The 20,538-nt window shown below is 35.1% G+C and overlaps 1 protein-coding gene across 1 annotated transcript in view; it reads right to left on the reverse strand.

The window, feature by feature from the left end:
* Window positions 1-1,047: 1,047 nt before the first annotated feature.
* Window positions 1,048-20,538, reverse strand: part of LOC140168589 (gamma-aminobutyric acid type B receptor subunit 2-like) — a 28,694-nt gene continuing 9,203 nt past the window's right edge. The window contains exons 9-17 of the mRNA XM_072191988.1: window positions 20,285-20,325; window positions 12,959-12,995; window positions 12,545-12,701; window positions 11,886-12,021; window positions 11,660-11,767; window positions 10,131-10,253; window positions 9,619-9,768; window positions 3,388-3,576; window positions 1,048-2,411 (exon numbers count right to left, since the gene is read on the reverse strand). Coding sequence (XP_072048089.1) covers window positions 2,229-2,411; window positions 3,388-3,576; window positions 9,619-9,768; window positions 10,131-10,253; window positions 11,660-11,767; window positions 11,886-12,021; window positions 12,545-12,701; window positions 12,959-12,995; window positions 20,285-20,325 — 1,124 coding nt within the window. The 3' untranslated portion in view covers window positions 1,048-2,228. The remainder of the gene's footprint in view (window positions 2,412-3,387; window positions 3,577-9,618; window positions 9,769-10,130; window positions 10,254-11,659; window positions 11,768-11,885; window positions 12,022-12,544; window positions 12,702-12,958; window positions 12,996-20,284; window positions 20,326-20,538) is intronic.

Genomic DNA, 20,538 nt, shown 5'->3' on the forward strand with positions numbered 1-20,538 from the left:
TGTGTATTTTGGAAAAATAATTCAAAGATATCTTTGTTATAACTCACAAAATATCAGGGAGACAACAATGCAACACATTTTCAATATTTTTACACTTTATTTGTGAACTTAAGCCCCGGGACGTAACCAAACCCAGTTAACAAGTGTAACATTTGGCCCAATTCATTGGGTTTCAAATTCTTATAAATAAAGCTAAAACGCTGGTAGTCGGTGTTGGAAATAATGTTGATGACTTGACATTTGCTGAGAATCTTGCTAGTTCACTTCAGGACAGCCAACTCAAACTGAATCCGAGCAAGTGCAGATTGCTTTTTCTAATCCATTGCCATCACCACGACTTCTTAATTGGGACTGAACCACTATCCTACGTCACTGAAGCCAACGTACTGAGTTTATGGTTACAGAACAATCTTAAATGGAATGTCCAGATGGACACTTTGTTTTAAAAAAACCCGAAATTCTCGTTGTTTATGCTACGAACCCTAAAACGCTTTGAGTTTTCCACCCAAGAGCTTGGTGTCATGTATAGTGGATACGTCAGGCCAAGTCTTGAGTATGCTGATGTGGTGTGGCATTGGGACTGAACCACTATCCTACGTCACTGAAGCCAATGCACTGAGTTTATGGTTACAGAACAATCTTAAATGGAATGTCCAGATGGACACTTTGTTTAAAAAAAAAAATCTCGTTGTTTATGCTGCGAACCCTAAAACGCTTTGAGTTTTCCACCCAAGAGCTTGGTGTCATGTATAGTGGATATGTCAGGCCAATTCTTGAGTATGCTGATGTGGTGTGGCATTGGGACTGAACCACTATCCTATGTCACTGAAGCCAACGTACTGAGTTTATGGTTACAGAACAATCTTAAATGGAATGTCCAGATGGACACTTTGTTTAAAAAAAAAGAAGAAATTCCGTTGTTTTATGCTACGAACCCTAAAACTCTTTGGGTTTTCCACCCAAGAGCTTGGTGTCATGTATAGTGGATATGTCAGGCCAATTCTTGAGTATGCTGATGTGGTGTGGCATTCTGGTATTTTAGCTAAACAAAAATATACCTGCAGAGCAATCCTGAGTCAGCAGTATTTATCGTATAGTGATGCTTCAAGTTTGCAAGTTTGACACACTCTCTGATATGAGGGAGGAATACTGTCTTAGGTCCGCCGAAGGGCTTACCAAAACCAATCGCACAAGTTCTCTTATCCCTCCTATCAAGAAGGAGTGTCATGGTCGTAGTAATTTATCTCAGTTTCGGACCAGGACTAACCGTTTTAGGCGCACATGTAGTCCTCTTCCTTTATTTTGTTGGTCTTCTTAATAAATAGCTAGTGCTTTTCGTTTGCCACCTGGAGTTGTTCTGCATACTATACATACTATTACTCCAAAGTCTCAAATGTTACCTACGATAATTTTTATAATGTGGTTTACATCTTGTTAATATTATTATTATCAAATGCAATTTATTTGGCGCCTTTTCAACAATGACCAAAGCAATATTAAAAACATACATTACAAAATAGATAACATACAGCATTATTAGCGAAATATTACAATAAAAAACACAGAGCACACTTCAATAAGTAAAAAAGAAAATACTACTCCTTTAGAAACAAATACGTTTTCAACATTATCTTGAAAGACTGACACCGAGCATTGCCAATAAAAATGGGGAGAGTATTCCAAAATTTGGGACCTAGGAACGAAAAATAAATATCACAAATGACATGTCCTGGACTCCTGGTCAATAAAACTTCGGATGCAGAAAATATTGCGTAGATGGAAAGTATATGTTAGTATATAAAGCATTAATCCATTTTTGGATTTTACATTTGTCTTGCCGAAGAGATGATGAAAACTCCGTTTTCGCATCATTCAGCTTCAATTTGTTTTCAACATCCAGCAGTTGACTTCATCAAATGCAATTTGTTAGATAAAGCTGGGTGCCTGAAAGTCACCTGGTACTTTTAGATCAAAACTAACGTACAACTGGTGTCGTGGTCATAAGATTTAAAAACGTTTGAGAATATCCGACATTTTAATGTTTAAAAACGTTTCAGAATATCCGTGACTGATCCCTGAGGAACGCCATAGTTGAGAGGATGGACACGTAAGTAGTTATTTAAAACACAATGCTCTACTTGTACGATCTCTAAAATAAGGATTAAACCTGTTTATACCATACTTAAGTGTTATGTCATAATTAGACAAAGTTCATTTTCGTTCAATTTTCATACTTTCGTATCATTATCAACAACATCTTTTCCATTCACATCTGCAGGGGAATTCTTCCCGTGTCCATTGTTGTTCTCCGCAGCTGCTGGAGAATCCTCCACATTTCCCGTGCTTGTAATTCCTGTCGCCATATTGGATGTGCTTGGTAATCCGTCTGGATGTTGAAGAAGTAACCTTACCTACAAACAGAAATAAAATCAAAATGATTTCATTTACTCGTATCCTGATTTTGTGATTGTACTAGGGGTACAATTTTTTCATCTCAAATGACTTATATCATAACCATAAACCAAACTGATAATTACAAAATAGACCTCATGTTGTGAAGAATGATTTTTGTTGAGTTTTGGAACACAATACCGTAAACCTCGTCTACAAGCATTATAGTGTATTTGATGAAACCTAAGTTCATTCGAAACTAGCGTAAATTCCTGCGTTTTATTCAAAATCTCAGATTTTGACAAAACTACAGCACCTAGGGTCTTGATTTTTGCCGGGTATGTTGGTTTAATGAAGTACAATATAATCGTGTACAAAAACAGAATTTTGAAAAATATTGAGGGCGTCCTGCTCAGAAAATGTTATAATATGGCTTTAAGACGAAAAGCAGAATCATGCAGCGTTTTGTCTGAAAAACGTCTGTCTACATGTACATAAAACTCGTCCTTTTTTACCAGTCCAGTTTTTCTGCCTGAGAAAGCGACATCATTTCCAGAACAAACAACATTGTATGATTATGTGTCGCACAATGCATTGCTCTGATTAAAATATTTTTTTATTAATTCTTTATTTAATAAATTTGAGCTTTCAGGAAGCAAAACTGTTATCAATTATTTATGAAAATATGCTTAGAGATAATTTCAAAACCAATTTAAGCAACTTGAAATAATGTGCATGATTAAAAAAATGTAAATTAGTTAGAAATGTTTCTAATGAATTAAGATACAACTCAATTGTGCACAAAAGTAAAAATAAATCACCCGATCAGTAAAATAATATTGAGTTGCCACGATCAATTTAGGGTTAGGCTCAAACGGAGACGAAAATACATATATATGCTCAAATACAGTTACAAACGTAGATGTTGCCGGCGCATCCAACATGAAAGTTTTACCAGGCAGTCGGACTGGACTGTTTATTTCACTCTCAATGTACCTTTGGAATAAATAGAACCAACAGAGTAAATGTTGCACAGAAGATGATTATACACGAAGTAAAATTGAAGAGCCCTGACGCACTATCAGATATCAGAAAACTACCGAAAACTCCCACAATGCAAAGCACGACAGTATTGTACACACAGATACCGACCAGTTTACTGTCGTTGAGGACAGGAATTGCGACCTTTAACATGAGAGAAAAATGTAGTTAATTAATGGAATGGAATATTATAGACAAGTATAAATGTAGTATGATAATACTAAATATTACAGACTGCACTTTGGTGAACTGCAGGTGTTTTTGAATCAGTTTGATCGCAAAGTAAAACACATTACATGTTTTATATCAGATTTTGTGTTTTTAGTATTTAGACAGAACTACTAACACCGCATATAGCTCGAACCCAAATCATAATGAGGACATGCTCTATTCCGCAATTACTCCCTTTTGGCTTAAACATCACAACCCAGCAAACGCACAAATGTTTTTAAGACGTTATAAACATGTTATAAAGGCATTTTGAATTTGGTAAAAACGTTTTAATAATATTTGAATGTCGGGTTTATATACAGGTCATAAAAATATTTTTAAAAACCCTACAACATTTTGAAAATGTTGTCAAAATGTTATTGTACATATTTTTGGTAACAATATGTAACGGTAGATATTTTTAGGGTAATTTTCTTTTTGTTCAACTTTGGATCCAGGAGCTTACTCGGGCGATAATAAATGGAGAATCCCGTTACACAAAATAAATAGACACACGGATGGAAGACTTGAAAGATATACAATGTTATGCTCCGGCTTTAATATAATAATATCTGATGATTCGTAGAAACAATGAAGATAGATGCAATATTATAAATATATTTAAATATGAATATGATGACGATTGAATTGATGCTGACAAGTTGGAAGCTAAGATGGAAGATTTGATGTTTATCAGTTGGTGGCTAAGATGGAAGTGAAGTAAAATGATCTAAGAAACAAGTTCATATGGAAACCAGCTTAAAGTACCATCTCTGCAACAGCATAAATAATAACCCTAACTAAGCATTTACTTAATGACAAATATTAACAATACATAACCTGATAAAGAGATAAAACTTTCTCATGAATATTCATAAGTAGGTCACCTACACTCAATCTCAAGCTAAAAGATAAGTTAATTGGATAAGTGGCAATAAATTCCACCACACTTAACTTATTGGGATAACAATACAACACTCATATAAAAGGAATCAATTGCTAAAGTGCTCTTAAAACTTCTATGAATGGAAGACAATAAACAATGAAGACATAAATATTTGAAGTAATCATAAACTTGAGAATCAAAGGATGCAGCGTGTTCATGATCAAAAGAGGTGAATGACCTTTTCAAATTAAAAATAAACCATGATCTATTAAAAAACAGTTTTGACAATAATGATTATGATGGAAAATAAGTTAACTTGATGATGATCCTGATCGATTAATTACACAACAGATAGAAATATAATTTTATATGAAACCAAAAACCTACATTAATTAAGAATGACACAATCAAAATGAACAAAATAATAAACATGGTAAATAATGATATTACCTTAAGTCCTAACATTTCAAACTCTACCCTTATTAAAACCAACCATTCTGGTGCCCGTTACATTCACCCCTGCTGCAGAGAAAATGACGTCTCGGCATTTTACATGAAATTTGGAAAATGATAATTTGAATAATGCAAATTTCAACAAAAACATAATGATCAAAATACATACATGTACATACTTAAGTGATGCATGATGTAACTATCTCTTTTCAATCTAAAATGCATTATGACCTGTTAATTTGGTGTGAAATCCAAAAGGTACTCTTTACTGTAACACGAAACAATACAAAAGAATCAATAATCACACTTCAACTTTTATGACTTTCATGACCACATCCAAATCTGACTTACAAATCAAAAGAAACTTTTCATGATAAAACAATTAACACTTTGGAAGAAATAAAACTTCACAATGTTTTGAATGCAATGACTCATTTTAAATTAAGCATGATAAACAAGACTAATTTGGAAGAAAATAAAGCCCTACATGTAGAACACATTTTTGAGATTCTACCTTTAATTTAGTCATGTGAAAATGACACAGATCAAAAATAAATAAGTGAATAACTTTGCATGAATACGATGGAAACAAGCAAATTATAAGATGACAAGATAATTATGAACTTAATGAACTTAAGATGGAGGATACATAATTAACTAATCATTAATATTCCTGACATTGAAATCAAGAACAAAATAGAAAACATGATTGATGTTTCTACAATAACTCCTTAATGTAGATGACAAATCAATAAAATCAATATCATGATAATGAATGAGACATGATATCATAAAATAATAAAACATTTGGTGAGTAGCTTTTTGGAAAAATGTGATGACATGTTGCGCAAATTAAGATCATCTTTTTCCGTGATCCTCATGCCAAAAACATAATTAATAAAATATAGGTTAAATTTATAAAACCTACACTACTCCAACAAAATAGTGAACCAAATAGGTCCTTAAATGTAAGCTTACAAAACTTCTAAAAACAATCCTAGCAAATCATAATCTTTATGATATGATTATTGAACATAATAATAGAACACAATGTTAAGGTTCATAACTTAGATCATATCAAAATAAATGACATGTTTAAAGAAAAATAAATTATGAGATAAATTGGTTGGCAAATTACTCAAGATGGTATCATGATGGAAATGAAAAATACCTTTGTTTAAATAACTGATGCCAAATACAAATATTCAGATGATTTGATGATAATTTTGGATTGACAATTGCATGCAAATTTGATCAATTTTGGTAATGATCTAAATATGCCAAAACACAAAATACCATAACAATAGGTTTAGTTTGAAAACCTGTTCAAATCAATTAATAAAACATCAGTTTGCATAATGAAAATCAATAAACATGTGAAATAACAGGAGACTATCAAAAACTCTGTTTTGAAGAGAAATTGGATATGAGCACTTATTATGCTCAACTTAACTCCTTTGGCCTACATAAAACATTCAGTGAAATAAAATAACTGAGTAAACAATGGCTTCACACTCAAACCAATAACATGATTAATAAAATGCCTTGCCATACTCAGATTTTTATGAGCAAAATAATAGAATCACAAAGAGGACCGCAACTCTTAATTTGAAAGAGGAACTAAGTTTGAATAAGTGCACGTCTTCAAACTTACTCTGCATGAAACTATATAAACATGATACACACCTCTAAAATAATCATTTAAGAATTTAAGTTGTACACAAAAGAAGACAACAAACTTAATCATGATCATAAATGATACATTAAGAAACATTATTTGACAAACATAATATGAAGTTACTCAGAGGTGACAGCTACTTTCAACTCTGCTGCGAGGAAATGGCGTCCTCGACATTTATACGTGTATAATTATGACACTTTAAAATATGATGAAAATATTGTTTGATGTGGATTTTAGCAACATTCAGTTCAGAGTCATTACATGAATCAGATTTAGATGGTTCAGATGATGGATCTTCAGCAGGTAATTCTTCAGAAATAGTATCAACTTCATGTATGGAAGCACTATCATCAGATGGTGGCAAGTCATCATGAACAGGTGATGGATCTTCATGAGGAATGTCAACTAAGGGAACAATATCATCAGCTGGCGGCAAGTTATCAGGTATAGAGGGTTCACTTACATCACTTGTGTCACATGGAAAGTCATCCGAGTTGTATTCAAACATATCATCATCACTATCATTATCAGCATGCTCAGGTTCAAAGTCAGATTCACTACATGTATGTTCACATTCAGGCTCAATTGCATGACTTTCATCAGTTGGATCAGTTTGAGTATGAGAAGCAACACATGCAGGTTGATACTGTACATTATGGATGAAGCAGGGTCTGTCCATGGCATAGCTACTGCCACGAACACATATGCCTCCAGGGCCGGTGACGTGAATGGCTTCAGGAGTTCTTCCAGGAATGAGCACAACGTCAAAAACAACTGCTTCACCGTCGCCTACACTTGATTGAATCTTCGCAGGATTGTTCTTAGTAATACCACGCCAATGTACAAATACATCTTCTTTGGTGTCATCGCGGGTGATGAAGCCATATCCATTCTTAACATTGAACCACTTAACATGTCCTGATATCTGATAAGCAAGATATGATGGAGATGAATGCTGTCTAAGGTGATGGAGATGACGAAGATAGTTCACTTCAGTTTCCAAGGCTTCAAGCCGCGAGATAATATTAGATATCATGATGCTTTCGAGGGTCGTGGGTGCCCTGATCCAATTTGTTGAAGAAAAGTTATCGCCAATTTTTAGCCCCACGTTGAAGACGCCAATGTAACGGTAGATATTTTTAGGGTAATTTTCTTTTTGTTCAACTTTGGATCCAGGAGCTTACTCGGGCGATAATAAATGGAGAATCCCGTTACACAAAATAAATAGACACACGGATGGAAGACTTGAAAGATATACAATGTTATGCTCCGGCTTTAATATAATAATATCTGATGATTCGTAGAAACAATGAAGATAGATGCAATATTATAAATATATTTAAATATGAATATGATGACGATTGAATTGATGCTGACAAGTTGGAAGCTAAGATGGAAGATTTGATGTTTATCAGTTGGTGGCTAAGATGGAAGTGAAGTAAAATGATCTAAGAAACAAGTTCATATGGAAACCAGCTTAAAGTACCATCTCTGCAACAGCATAAATAATAACCCTAACTAAGCATTTACTTAATGACAAATATTAACAATACATAACCTGATAAAGAGATAAAACTTTCTCATGAATATTCATAAGTAGGTCACCTACACTCAATCTCAAGCTAAAAGATAAGTTAATTGGATAAGTGGCAATAAATTCCACCACACTTAACTTATTGGGATAACAATACAACACTCATATAAAAGGAATCAATTGCTAAAGTGCTCTTAAAACTTCTATGAATGGAAGACAATAAACAATGAAGACATAAATATTTGAAGTAATCATAAACTTGAGAATCAAAGGATGCAGCGTGTTCATGATCAAAAGAGGTGAATGACCTTTTCAAATTAAAATAAACCATGATCTATTAAAAACAGTTTTGACAATAATGATTATGATGGAAAATAAGTTAACTTGATGATGATCCTGATCGATTAATTACACAACAGATAGAAATATAATTTTATATGAAACCAAAAACCTACATTAATTAAGAATGACACAATCAAAATGAACAAAATAATAAACATGGTAAATAATGATATTACCTTAAGTCCTAACATTTCAAACTCTACCCTTATTAAAACCAACCATTCTGGTGCCCGTTACAAATATTTTGTCAACTCCATAATGTAGAATGTTTTGCAGCAAGTTTTCAAAAAAATTATTTCTGAAAGTTATTAAAATGTTTTATAACATTTATATAACCCGACATTTAAAAGTTTTCTGTAAAACATTTTGTGATTGATGTCATTAGAAGCTCTATGTTGTTCCGCATATAACAATCGTCTTCCTATACCTCAATGCGAACAAACGGAAGTCAACTACACCAGGCACAAAAAGAAACTCGCCAGTTGTAGTCATTCTTGCTGTTCAACAACCTGATATATTCTGAAATATACATTTTATTAATTGGCCTTTGTTTTCTAATTTGACACCTTGTTCATTTCGAACAAGAATTGACCAAGATATGTGCCTCCAAACCGTCAAACCCCAAAATCAAAAGTTGCGATTTCAACGATTTTCAATGGGAACGCATCGTTGTATTGCATACAAGCACCACGGGCCAATCAATAAATCACGCAATGTAACAGGCACAATTGGATCGTTAAAATTGCAACTTTTGATTTTGGGGTTTGAGGGTTTGGAGGCACATATCTTGGTCAATTCTTGCTCGAATTATACGAACAGGGTGTGAAATGAGAAAGCAAAGTCCAATTAACAACATGTATATTTCAGAATAATCCACAATTATCAGGTTGTTGAACAGCAAGGATGACTATAACTGACGAGTTTCTTTTTGTGCCTGGTGTATACTGCCTGGTGTAAAATACACACCTACGTCAAAGTATAGCGAATAAAAATACAATTTTTAATCGTCTATGACGACTTCGGTTTTGTCAAAATATTATCATTTTAATACGAACAGGTACATTTAATAATTATAGCTACCTTTCTCGTCTCCCAAACGAGGAACGTACCAAATATAAGGAGTATACCCTTGTACGCGTAAAGAGGTAACAACCAAAAGATAACATTATCCGACGTGCATTGCTGAATGTAATGGATGGTGACAACACGTTGATTGGTTAACTCGGCTTCCTATGGATAAAAAATGTAAAAAGTGGATTACAAAATATCCTTATGGATAATATATAGCACAATGACAAAGACGATAATAGCCATTATATGTGTTTATGGTGATTTTGATGTTGTTCAAGTGTTGATGATGATGACGATGAAGATGATGATGATGATGATGATAAGAAGAATGATGATGAGGAGGAGGAGGAGGAGGAGGAGGAGGAGGAGGAGGAGGAGGAGGAGGTAGAGGAGGAGGAGGAGGAGGAGGAGGAGGAGGAGGTAGGGAGGAGGAGGAGGAGGAGGAGGTAGAGGAGGAGGAGGTAGAGGAGGAGGAGGAGGTAGAGGAGGAGGAGGAGGAGGAGGGGATGTACTGAATTTACCTCAATATCGAATTCCTTTGTTTCTAAGTGCATCGGTTCTATGGCTTGCCACAAAGTCAAGAAAAATACATCAATACACAGGAATACGAATATCATGATGAACAGATACCTATCCGTAATTACCTGAGATTAAAAAAGATCGTGTTTAAAGTCGTTAATCTGATATAGAGTGTAAAAGATCATACGTTCACGGAAAAATGTATAGACAATAAACAATATGTAAGACAGCCATTTAAACAATGACGTATAAATAATCAGCAATACAATATCTCCTCTTTGTCATGTAATCACAGTAACCAAAGTCAGGACTATTTATGAATTGGGAATTTCTTACAATGTAAAATTATGACATCATTTTGGAAATTCCTCCAGGAAGTGTTGTAATGTTAAAGTTTAATGTTTATAATTGGGAATCTTTTAATTTAATAATCTAATAATTTTATAATCTTGGGAATTTCCAGATGTTGTGAAGATGTGAATTAAGTAATGGGCTATTAATATAATGGGACGTTTTGGTGTTTGAGTATAATAAGAAACCTGACATGGTTTTTGAAGAGATATTATTGCAGTGTTGTTGTGGGCTAGTCAATACTAGTTTATGAAACAACACATCTGCCAATGTAAATGGAAACAGGGGGACTGTATGCAAAGGCAGACCTGTTTTCCATTAAAAATTGTGTGAAAGGTGGAAATTGGAGATCGCCATTTGTGCGAGGATTTTATATGCAAATGAAAGTCTTCAGTGGACACCGCTAAACAGTGATCTCCAGTGGATCTCCGCTAAAGAAGTGAATCAGGATATACACCAGAACTTCGTAATCAACGACAACAAAAAAACTGCTGGTTAAGTTACATTACTAAACAGTGTTTTTGATTGATTCTGACTGATTATATATATTTATGTTCACTCACCAAAATTATTGTTAAATCATACTTTACTTTTGATTTAAGATTCAGATATTATTAACTTAATCAAATAGTGTGTTTGTTGTGCATTCTGAATTGAATTTGGGAAAAGGGTGTTTTGCCCTTGAGTCATTAACGACTCGCAACAACATCCTTAATCGGGTAAAGGAGTCGAACCTGTATTTTTATACAGGACGGAGTGCCCATCTCTCTTTCGTTAGCGATTATGCAAGACTCCGCCGTGATCGCCACACCTCCTCCACAGCGAGTCTGCTACCGTCCTAGCATTTTTACCGTCCTAGCATTTTTCTTAAAAGACTGCCGGTACCCATTTATACACCTTACTCAAGGGCAAAACACGATGGGGTCGAAGCGGCTCGAACCCACAACCTTCCTATTATAAGTCGGAGCCGTTCCGCTCGGCCACCGTACACCCTATGAAACGCTCATAGTTCCCATTTATAACATTGGTGTGAGATATTCGTAAGTCAGACTAGTATAAAGACTCCATTGAAGATTTAAGCACCTTTTAAACGTGGATATACCCAAATTGAAACAGCTACCTAGCAGTTTGCTGCATTTCGAGCGGATTATTAAATCATTTATAAAGTTTACAAACTTACCCTCCTTACGGGTGTTTTCAATGCAGCCACTCGATACACCCTCCACGTTTTGCTGAACATGGAACCAAAAGCTAGTACAAATCCAGTGGAAAGAAACCATACACGTAACTAAAAGAAATAAAGATTTGTTCATCATTATAAAGAACTATATTGTGGAATTTTATTAAAAAATCATTTAAATTAAATGATTCTATCTTAGCGAAACGATTAATTCAAACAAACAAACCTGACAAGCTGCTTGAAGAGTGTCTGTTGAGACATCTGTCTGATGATCGAGTCCACCGATAGGAACAGTTGTGTAAATCAAAATACTTCCGATGATGATAATGTTATTTATATTGGGACTGGAACGTTTCACAAGTCTGTAGAGCAAAATTTTATTTAATAATACAAGTCATGTGTGTAACAGGAGTCAACAAATTTTGTGATATATATTTTTATTTTTTATTTAAACTAGGTTAACTCATAGTCAGACAGTTATATACAAAGTAGCAAAAAAAACCTCGGCAATAGTCCAAAACGTCGTTTTTTAAATGAAACCATGATACCTATATGAAGAGCTTTGTTACAAAACCCCTTTTTTGCCAAATTTTGAATCAACAAATCTCTAATAATATATGGGGGCTTGCAACAGAAGCAGTTTTTGGCGGGATGCTTGGGTAGGATGAGCATCCCGCCCAAAACTGCTTTTGTTGAAAACCCGCTTATATCAGTGATTTTTTTGATGATTTGTTGATGTGTTCTCTAAATTTGGCAAGTAGATGTAAGGGTTTTTGCAACAGAACTCTTCATATTTAAACTCATCTTTGTATATTGCATCGAGTATTAAAACGTTTACACCTTATTATCTACTAATAATCCCGGTTCTTTTCAAATGTATCATACCTTTCTTCTCTATATCTGATGTTAAATGCCAAGAAGGTCCCTGCCATTAGTATACCTATCGCAGCAAATAGGCACATAACTACATATGATGCATAACTGACTCCGTGATATTCCTCTAAACTCACAATTGCTGTATGGTCTAAGGGTATATACCCACCTAATATTAAATACATAGTTCAAAGTAGAAAAACGGACTTAGCAAGAACAAGTCGATATTGAACTCAAAACACTTCGCACAGAAACTTGGGTGAATAATTGTATAGGCCTATACATCAAATAGAATAGTATAAATTGTAGCCTCTTAGAAAAAACGTAGCTTGTTATTTGCACAATGTAATTTGCAAGAATTTTAAAACAAACAAACAAACAAACAATCAATCAAACAAAGAAACAAACAAACAAAATCAACTATACCTTTCCATGTGATATTATTTTCCCACACCAGACTGTCATTATTGTTATGACGCTATTTGCTTTCCATAGCTAATTTAAATATATATCGCTCCGCGGCTCCGTCTCCTCAATTACCCCGGCCTATTATTCGGGGCAGTTGTCAGCCAGCCATAGCCGGAGGATGAACTAAGAATATTTTCGCTCATCTATTATATTATTGTGATCACTTTGTTGATGAGAAATTAAAGTTTATTTGTGAAGTTATATTTTGCTCTCCGTTTGTTTCTGTTGAGTCTTTCCCCGTCTCAGATGGAAGATCCATTGGCCATGTGTTTGGTTTAATTTCTAGTAATCAGATAACTGGCGAGTGGATCTTCACATCAATTCTGAGTCATAATAAATGGTGCAGAATCCAATCTTTTCCGGTACCAAGCAAGCTGTGACTGGCTGTCAGCTGCCCCTGGTGGGAAAAACCAACCCCCAGGTAAGTTAATTTGGTATTATTATTTCTAGCAATTTTGGATTGATTCATTGTATATATATTATGTGATATTTTTGATAGATTAAGTGAAATACGCTTCTAGTGATTTCCCGCCAAAGTTGTTTTATGGCGCGAAGAATTTTGTTGCGTGTTTTCTGTTTTCGGCCATTTTGTGAATAATATTGCAGCGTGATATTCTTGTATTGATACATAATGTATATTAATGGCGAAAAGTAAATGTGATTATGGCTCCTATAGGCATACAAGTTGCCCTAGGCATGCACCGAGGCATACCAATTGCCGACTCAGAGCAGCCAGAGAAGGTAATCCATAGTACAGAATATAATGATCTACTCCGTCTCAGTAATGAAATAGTGAAATTAGTGGATACAAGTACTAGTGAAATAGTGAGAGTAGTACACGAAAACGTAGGACGTACACACAATTGTTTTGGCGAGGTCAATGAAAGGATATTGTCCAATGAGAGGTACATTGAATCTATTGAACAAAATGTAAATGATCGATGTCATGCACCTGTAAACAGTAATAGCTGTATTGATCAGAGTCCGTATACGTGTAGAGAGGTTAATGACCGTAATATGAAATGTTACAGATGTAATACACTAGGTCATAGCTACAGACAGTGTCCTGAAAAGGAAGATGTGTATAATCGGGGTCGTAGTAACTGTTGTTATCCAACTGATGAACAGGTAAAACATGCACAAACTGTACAGAAATTTGTTTCAAATAGTTGTAATGTAAACAGTGTGACTGACCAAACACGTCAAAAGAGCAGTAATTCTCCGTGTAATTCAGCCCAAGTTCCGCGCAATGGAAAATTTGATTCAAATTTTGCCGCGTCTGAATGCGATAGTGATAACGTTGAAACAGATTTTGATGAAGAAGTTTATATTTCTGTCACTATTGGTAGCCAAAACATTGACTGTTTAATTGACACTGGTTGTACAATGAATCTAATCGATTATGAGTACTGGCATTCTTTGGAATTGTCACACCAAATTGCAGTGTCAAGACCGCGATTAACAAAGCCCGTACCGCAAACAAATCTGTGTTGCAAATCAGTGGTTTTGTTGTTGTTCCGTTGTTTATTGAAGGTTCAAAATTTCTCGTGCCAATGTATATTGCTCGAAATCTTAGTCAGGAAATCATGTTGGGAAAAAGATTCCTAAAACAGCATAAGGCCAGATTAGATTTTAACACACAGAAATTGCGATTGTTTAAGAAAAGTAATTTGCGTGTAATTGAAAGGCAAGAAATTCCGCCTCATTCACAATCAGTGGTGCGTGCGAGGTTATCGAATAATCTTCCAAAAGGCACAATAGGATTATGTCAGGGAGGACGGAGAGTCACTGCTTTAGGAGTATTGATTGCCAATACAGTATCAAGTGTTCAACCTATTGCTAACAAATCTAGTTGTAGTACTCAATTACTTGTGTTAAACACTAGCAATGAACCAATTGTGTTGTATCCTAGAACAAAACTTGGTACATTTACACTTGTAAATAACAGTGAAATCATTCATTTTACCGATATAGATGACTCTGTAGTAGATGAAGTACCTGTAGCATCAGTCCATGTAAAGGCACAGAATTCGCCAGATCCTAAGGTACGTGAAGTTCTTTCTCAGGTCAATTTCAATGATTCTCATTTAACTGATACCGATTCTGATTTGTTATCTGATCTTATAGCTGAGTATGTAGACGTTTTTCAAACCAAAGATAGTCCTAGAGGAAGATATACGAAAATTGAGCATGTCATAAGAACTGGTAATCATCCGCCAATCAAATGTCGTCCTTATAGACAACCTCCTCATGTGCAAACTGAAATACGTAAGCAAGTCAATCAGATGTTAGAAGATGGTTTAATCAGAGAATCCACCAGTAGTTGGAGTTTTCCTGTTGTAATGATTCCTAAACCTGATGGTACACTAAGATTCTGTTGTGATATGAGATTATGTAACCAAATTGTGGAAAGAATAATTTTCCTCTACCTCACATAGATGATGCGTTAGATAGCTTAGGCGCAGGAACACCAAATTATTTTTCCACACTAGATTTAGCGTCAGGTTATTACCAAATTGGACTTGAAGAAAGCTCAAAACAAAAGAGTGCTTTCATTACACAAGATGGTTTGTATGAGTTTAATGTAATGCCAATGGGGTGTACAAATTCTCCAGCCACGTTTCAAAGAGTTATGCAAGAAGTGTTCAGAGGTTTAAATTGGAAATTTGTATTAATATATCTTGATGATGTAATAGTGTTTTCCAATTCTTTTAATGAACATGTAGATCATTTGAGACAAGTATTTCAGAGGTTGAGAGAAGCCAATTTGAAGCTCAAGCCTAAAAAGTGTACTTTTGCTCAAGAACAGGTACGTTATTTAGGACACATTGTAAGTAAAGATGGGATAGCTACTGATCCAGAGAAAACCAAAGTAGTCCAAGAGTATCCAGTTCCAACGAAGGTATCGGAAGTAAGATCATTTCTAGGTTTTGTAGGCTATTATAGGAAGTACATTAGAGATTACAGTAAAATAGCCGCACCTTTAACATATCTCACTCGTAAAGATGTTCAATTTATTTGGTCAAAAGAGTGTGCAGAAGCGTTTGAAATCCTGAAACAAAAGCTAGTAGAACCTCCAATTCTTGCCTACCCTCGTTTTGATGGTACTCAATTTATGTTGCAAACTGACGCCAGTATAAAAGGTCTTGGTTTCATTTTAGCACAGGTACAAGATGGTGAAGAGAAGGTAATTTGTTATGGAGGTAGAGCTTTGCATGATTCCGAAAAGACGTATACAACTACTGAACTTGAAGCTTTGGCTGTGGTTGAAGGGTTTAAGAAATATTCCCCATACCTTCAACATACTGTAAAGTTCATAATTCAGACTGATCACTGTGCATTGAAATGGTTGTTTGGTCAAAAGCGTACAACAGGTCGCCTCGCAAGATGGGTACTGAAGTTACAATCATATACTTATGAAGTAGTCCATAAAGAGGATGTAAGAATGGTAATGCAGATGCACTAAGTAGAATACCAACTCAAGTGTCAGAATCTTGTAATTCATGTAACTCATATCATGTTGACTCCCCTACTTCCTCAGCAACAGATTCAAACTGGACAGAATGTGGCTTGGAGACAATGACTGATGACGTCATCAATGACTCTCCTACGTCAGAGACAAAGCCAGATCCAGAAGTGAATACTGTTCGAAATCTGAGATTTCAGAGGAATAGACGACTGGATGGAGACCAAAAGTATGTAGATATTCAAAAAGTTCCTTCTTTACCAACTGATGTTAATGTGGATCATTTCAAGGATGCTCAATTAGCTGACCCTTTTGCTGGTCCCATGATAAGATTTTTGGATGAAGACATATTGCCTGATAATCAAAGACAAGCACGTGATATTTTATTGCAGTCAGATCAATACTATGTCCATGAAGGTATTTTGTATCATATATGGCACACACCCGCCAAACGTCACATGCCAGAAAGAAATACTGTGCAATTTTATGTACCTGTAACCATGATTGATATCATACTTAACAACTGTCATGATAATGTTTTAGCAGCTCATTTTGGTTTTCAGAGAACATATCACAAAATCCGCCAAAGATATTTCTGGAAACGTATGTATAGAGATGTTGACAATTGGGTAAGATCGTGTATATCTTGTGCTCAGAGAAAACACATAGACACAAAGTTAGAGCTCCATGATGACCATGAAGGTCCCCAGTGCATTTGAACGTGTAAGTGTGGATATCTTGGGTCCTCTACCTATTACAACCAATGGTAATCGGTATGTATTGTGTTTTACAGATCACTGTACCAGATGGCCTATCTTAGTTCCAATTAAGACTATTGATGCAGCCACTGTAGCTAGAGCATTCTTTGATCATACTATATGTCAACATGGTTGTCCGCAATATTTGCTTAGTGATCGAGGTACAAATTTCCTCAGTAAACTGGTGCTTGAAGTGTGTAGAATTATGCGTACATCAAAGTTGAATACAAGTAGTTATCATCCACAGTGTAATGCTATTCAGGAACGTTTTAACTCTGTTATCTTAGATACCTTGTCACACTATGCTAATGAGTATCAGACAAACTGGGATGAGTATATTCCAGCCATTCAATTTGCATATAGGTCTACACCAGCAGACAATTCTGTAGGATTTAGCCCTTTCTTTTTATTATATGGCAGGGAAGCAAGACTACCCCTGGATGTGACATTGATGGCTAAGAGTGAATACCCAGAGAAGACAGTGAGAGAACATATCCATCTTTTGGTATCTCAATTAGAAGTGTTCCGTGCAATATCTAAGCAACATCTTGAACTTAATCAAGCTAGCATGAAAGACCGTTATGATGAACATGCAAGTGATGTACAGTTTCAGGTGGGTGATACAATTTGGTTATATATTCCAGCCACTCAACCAGGCTTGTCCAAGAAGCTCATGAAATTTTGGTCAGGACCATACTTACTCGTAGAGCAAACGGGGCCCGTGAATTTCCGTGTTCGAAATCTGACAAACAATAAGTTGATGTCAGCCCCAGTGCATGTTAATCGAATGAAGTTTGCCTATGATCGATATGCCAGACCAGAAAATCATGTCATGCCCAAAGATTTTGTGCAAAGGGATCCTCTAGAAGATGTTGTAGATGCTGATTGTCCAGATGACTCGTTTGCCCCACTTATGGCATCCCAAGAATTGGATAAGCGCACATCTTTTATACCGGGTCTACCTTTGACTCCTATTACCACAAGTAGTGAGTATGAAGTAGAGAAGATTTTACGTGGTAGGTACAGGGACAACAAGCTTCAGTATCTTATCAAGTGGCGTGATTTCCCAAGTTCCAGAAATACTTGGGAGCCTGCTGATAATTTAAACCCAGCTGCTTTGGAATTTTTGAAAAGTAATCCTGTGAAGATATCTGGCAAAAGCAGATGAATGTGTTGCAATTGAATTTTGTAATACTAATGTTGTGCATAGAGCAGATTGTAATTTATGAATTTTTGAAAACTGTGTTTATGGAAATTTGGATGTATTCATTTCTCAAATTATGTGAAGAATAAAGCAGATTGTAATTTCAATTATGAATTTTTGAATTGAAAATTGCGTGTTTATAGAATTTTGGCTGTGTTAATTTTTCAAAATTTGTGAAGAATTTCAGAAAGGCAGCGTGTGTTATGTTATGATGTTATACTGTATAAATCATGTTATATTGTATATGGTATACGGTATTCTTATGATTATGGAATTAAGAAATATGCTAAATTAGATAGTATGTATGTGTTATACTTATACTGTGTATTTTGCTTGAGTTTATATTTCAGAGAATTCGAGTCGTGCTGAATGGAGTATGGAGTTCTTCGGTCATTTTCGTGGTCAATCATCTGAACAATAGGTGCATTTGGATTTGAACTTGACACAGAAGAATTTTGTTCCAGTTGGTATGCAAAATGTGTGATTCTGAAATGATTGTGAATTTTCGTCAGTACAATATTTGTGATTCCAGAATAAGATTTGATTCAGAAAATAATATTATACGGGTTATTAACTGTGACCTGATACATGACATCAATTCGTGCGGAGTATGGTGCACAACTTTGCATACGATTTTCATGTAAGCCCGTTATATTCTGAATAAAATATTATCAAGGTATTGGTCTTCAGCGCTGAATGTTTATTTCGTCGTGTGAAATTGTTTCGTCGTGTTCGTCAAGTACTGTGTCTACGGGAGGAACTGCGTCTTATTTCACAATGTTGGTGCATTGAAAACTGCAATTATATGAAGAAATTAATTCGTCTGTTATTTATATTGACATCCGTCATCAGTTATCGTCTAATTGCAAAAAGCAATTCTTATTACGTCATGTTTAAAATTTTATGGAAAACATGATCTGAATCACACCGACAAATTAAATGTCGAGTTCATCACGCAAGTGTCAAGTTCAACGTCAAAGTCAGCGTCAAGTACAGTGCAGCGAATGGGTTCAAGTCGACAGCGGTGGATCTACTGGCCAGGGATTCAGCGATTCAAGATTATGAACTCTAGGGTTAATTTTAAGGTGTAGTTTAAGGTGTAGAGTAAGATCTTCGCACTTTCTGAAACACATGGAACTTGACATTGTAAATGCCCAGTTTGGGGATTGTGCAAGGTCTTGGTCGATGTCTTGCAGAATTGTGTTAGTTTGTCATCCCCTTTTCCCTTTTTCCTTGTCTGCTGTACGAGCTTCAGTGAGTTTTAAAAGATGTTGTTTTTAAAAATAATTTTCTCCCCATCCATTCGTGTTTGGAGTTAAATGTTTCAGATTAAAAGATGCAGCATGCAGTTAATTATTAGTCATGCAGTTACTTGATGAAATGTTATGTCTGATGTTAAAGTTTATGTTAAAAAGATATAATTATTTTTAAATCATATGTTAATCAATTCAAATTGCTATTTTTAAAAGTTATATTATTAAATTAGAATGTCAGGCGCCAATTCAAGAAAGGCAGGGCGTGTGTTATGACGCTATTTGCTTTCCATAGCTAATTTAAATATATATCGCTCCGCGGCTCCGTCTCCTCAATTACCCCGGCCTATTATTCGGGGCAGTTGTCAGCCAGCCATAGCCGGAGGATGAACTAAGAATATTTTCGCTCATCTATTATATTATTGTGATCACTTTGTTGATGAGAAATTAAAGTTTATTTGTGAAGTTATATTTTGCTCTCCGTTTGTTTCTGTTGAGTCTTTCCCCGTCTCAGATGGAAGATCCATTGGCCATGTGTTTGGTTTAATTTCTAGTAATCAGATAACTGGCGAGTGGATCTTCACATCAATTCTGAGTCATAATATTATTAATGGAATACGTTGCTACGGGAATCTTTTTGTATTCTGAAATTATTCATTCATATTCATGGTGTTAGTTATTTCCATAAAAATCATTACAAAGAACAGTAAGTAAAAGACATCAAAAATGGTTAATACAAAATAATATAGTCCTATACAAAATGATAGGAAAGAAAAAGTTTCAGTACTGAACTGTTCTGTGTTGTTGTTTTTGTTGGTGTTGTTTTTGTTGTTGTTGTTGCTACTGTTGTTGTTGTT

Source organism: Amphiura filiformis, chromosome 13 (assembly GCF_039555335.1).
Source record: "Amphiura filiformis chromosome 13, Afil_fr2py, whole genome shotgun sequence".
Taxonomy (NCBI): Eukaryota; Metazoa; Echinodermata; class Ophiuroidea; order Amphilepidida; family Amphiuridae; genus Amphiura; species Amphiura filiformis.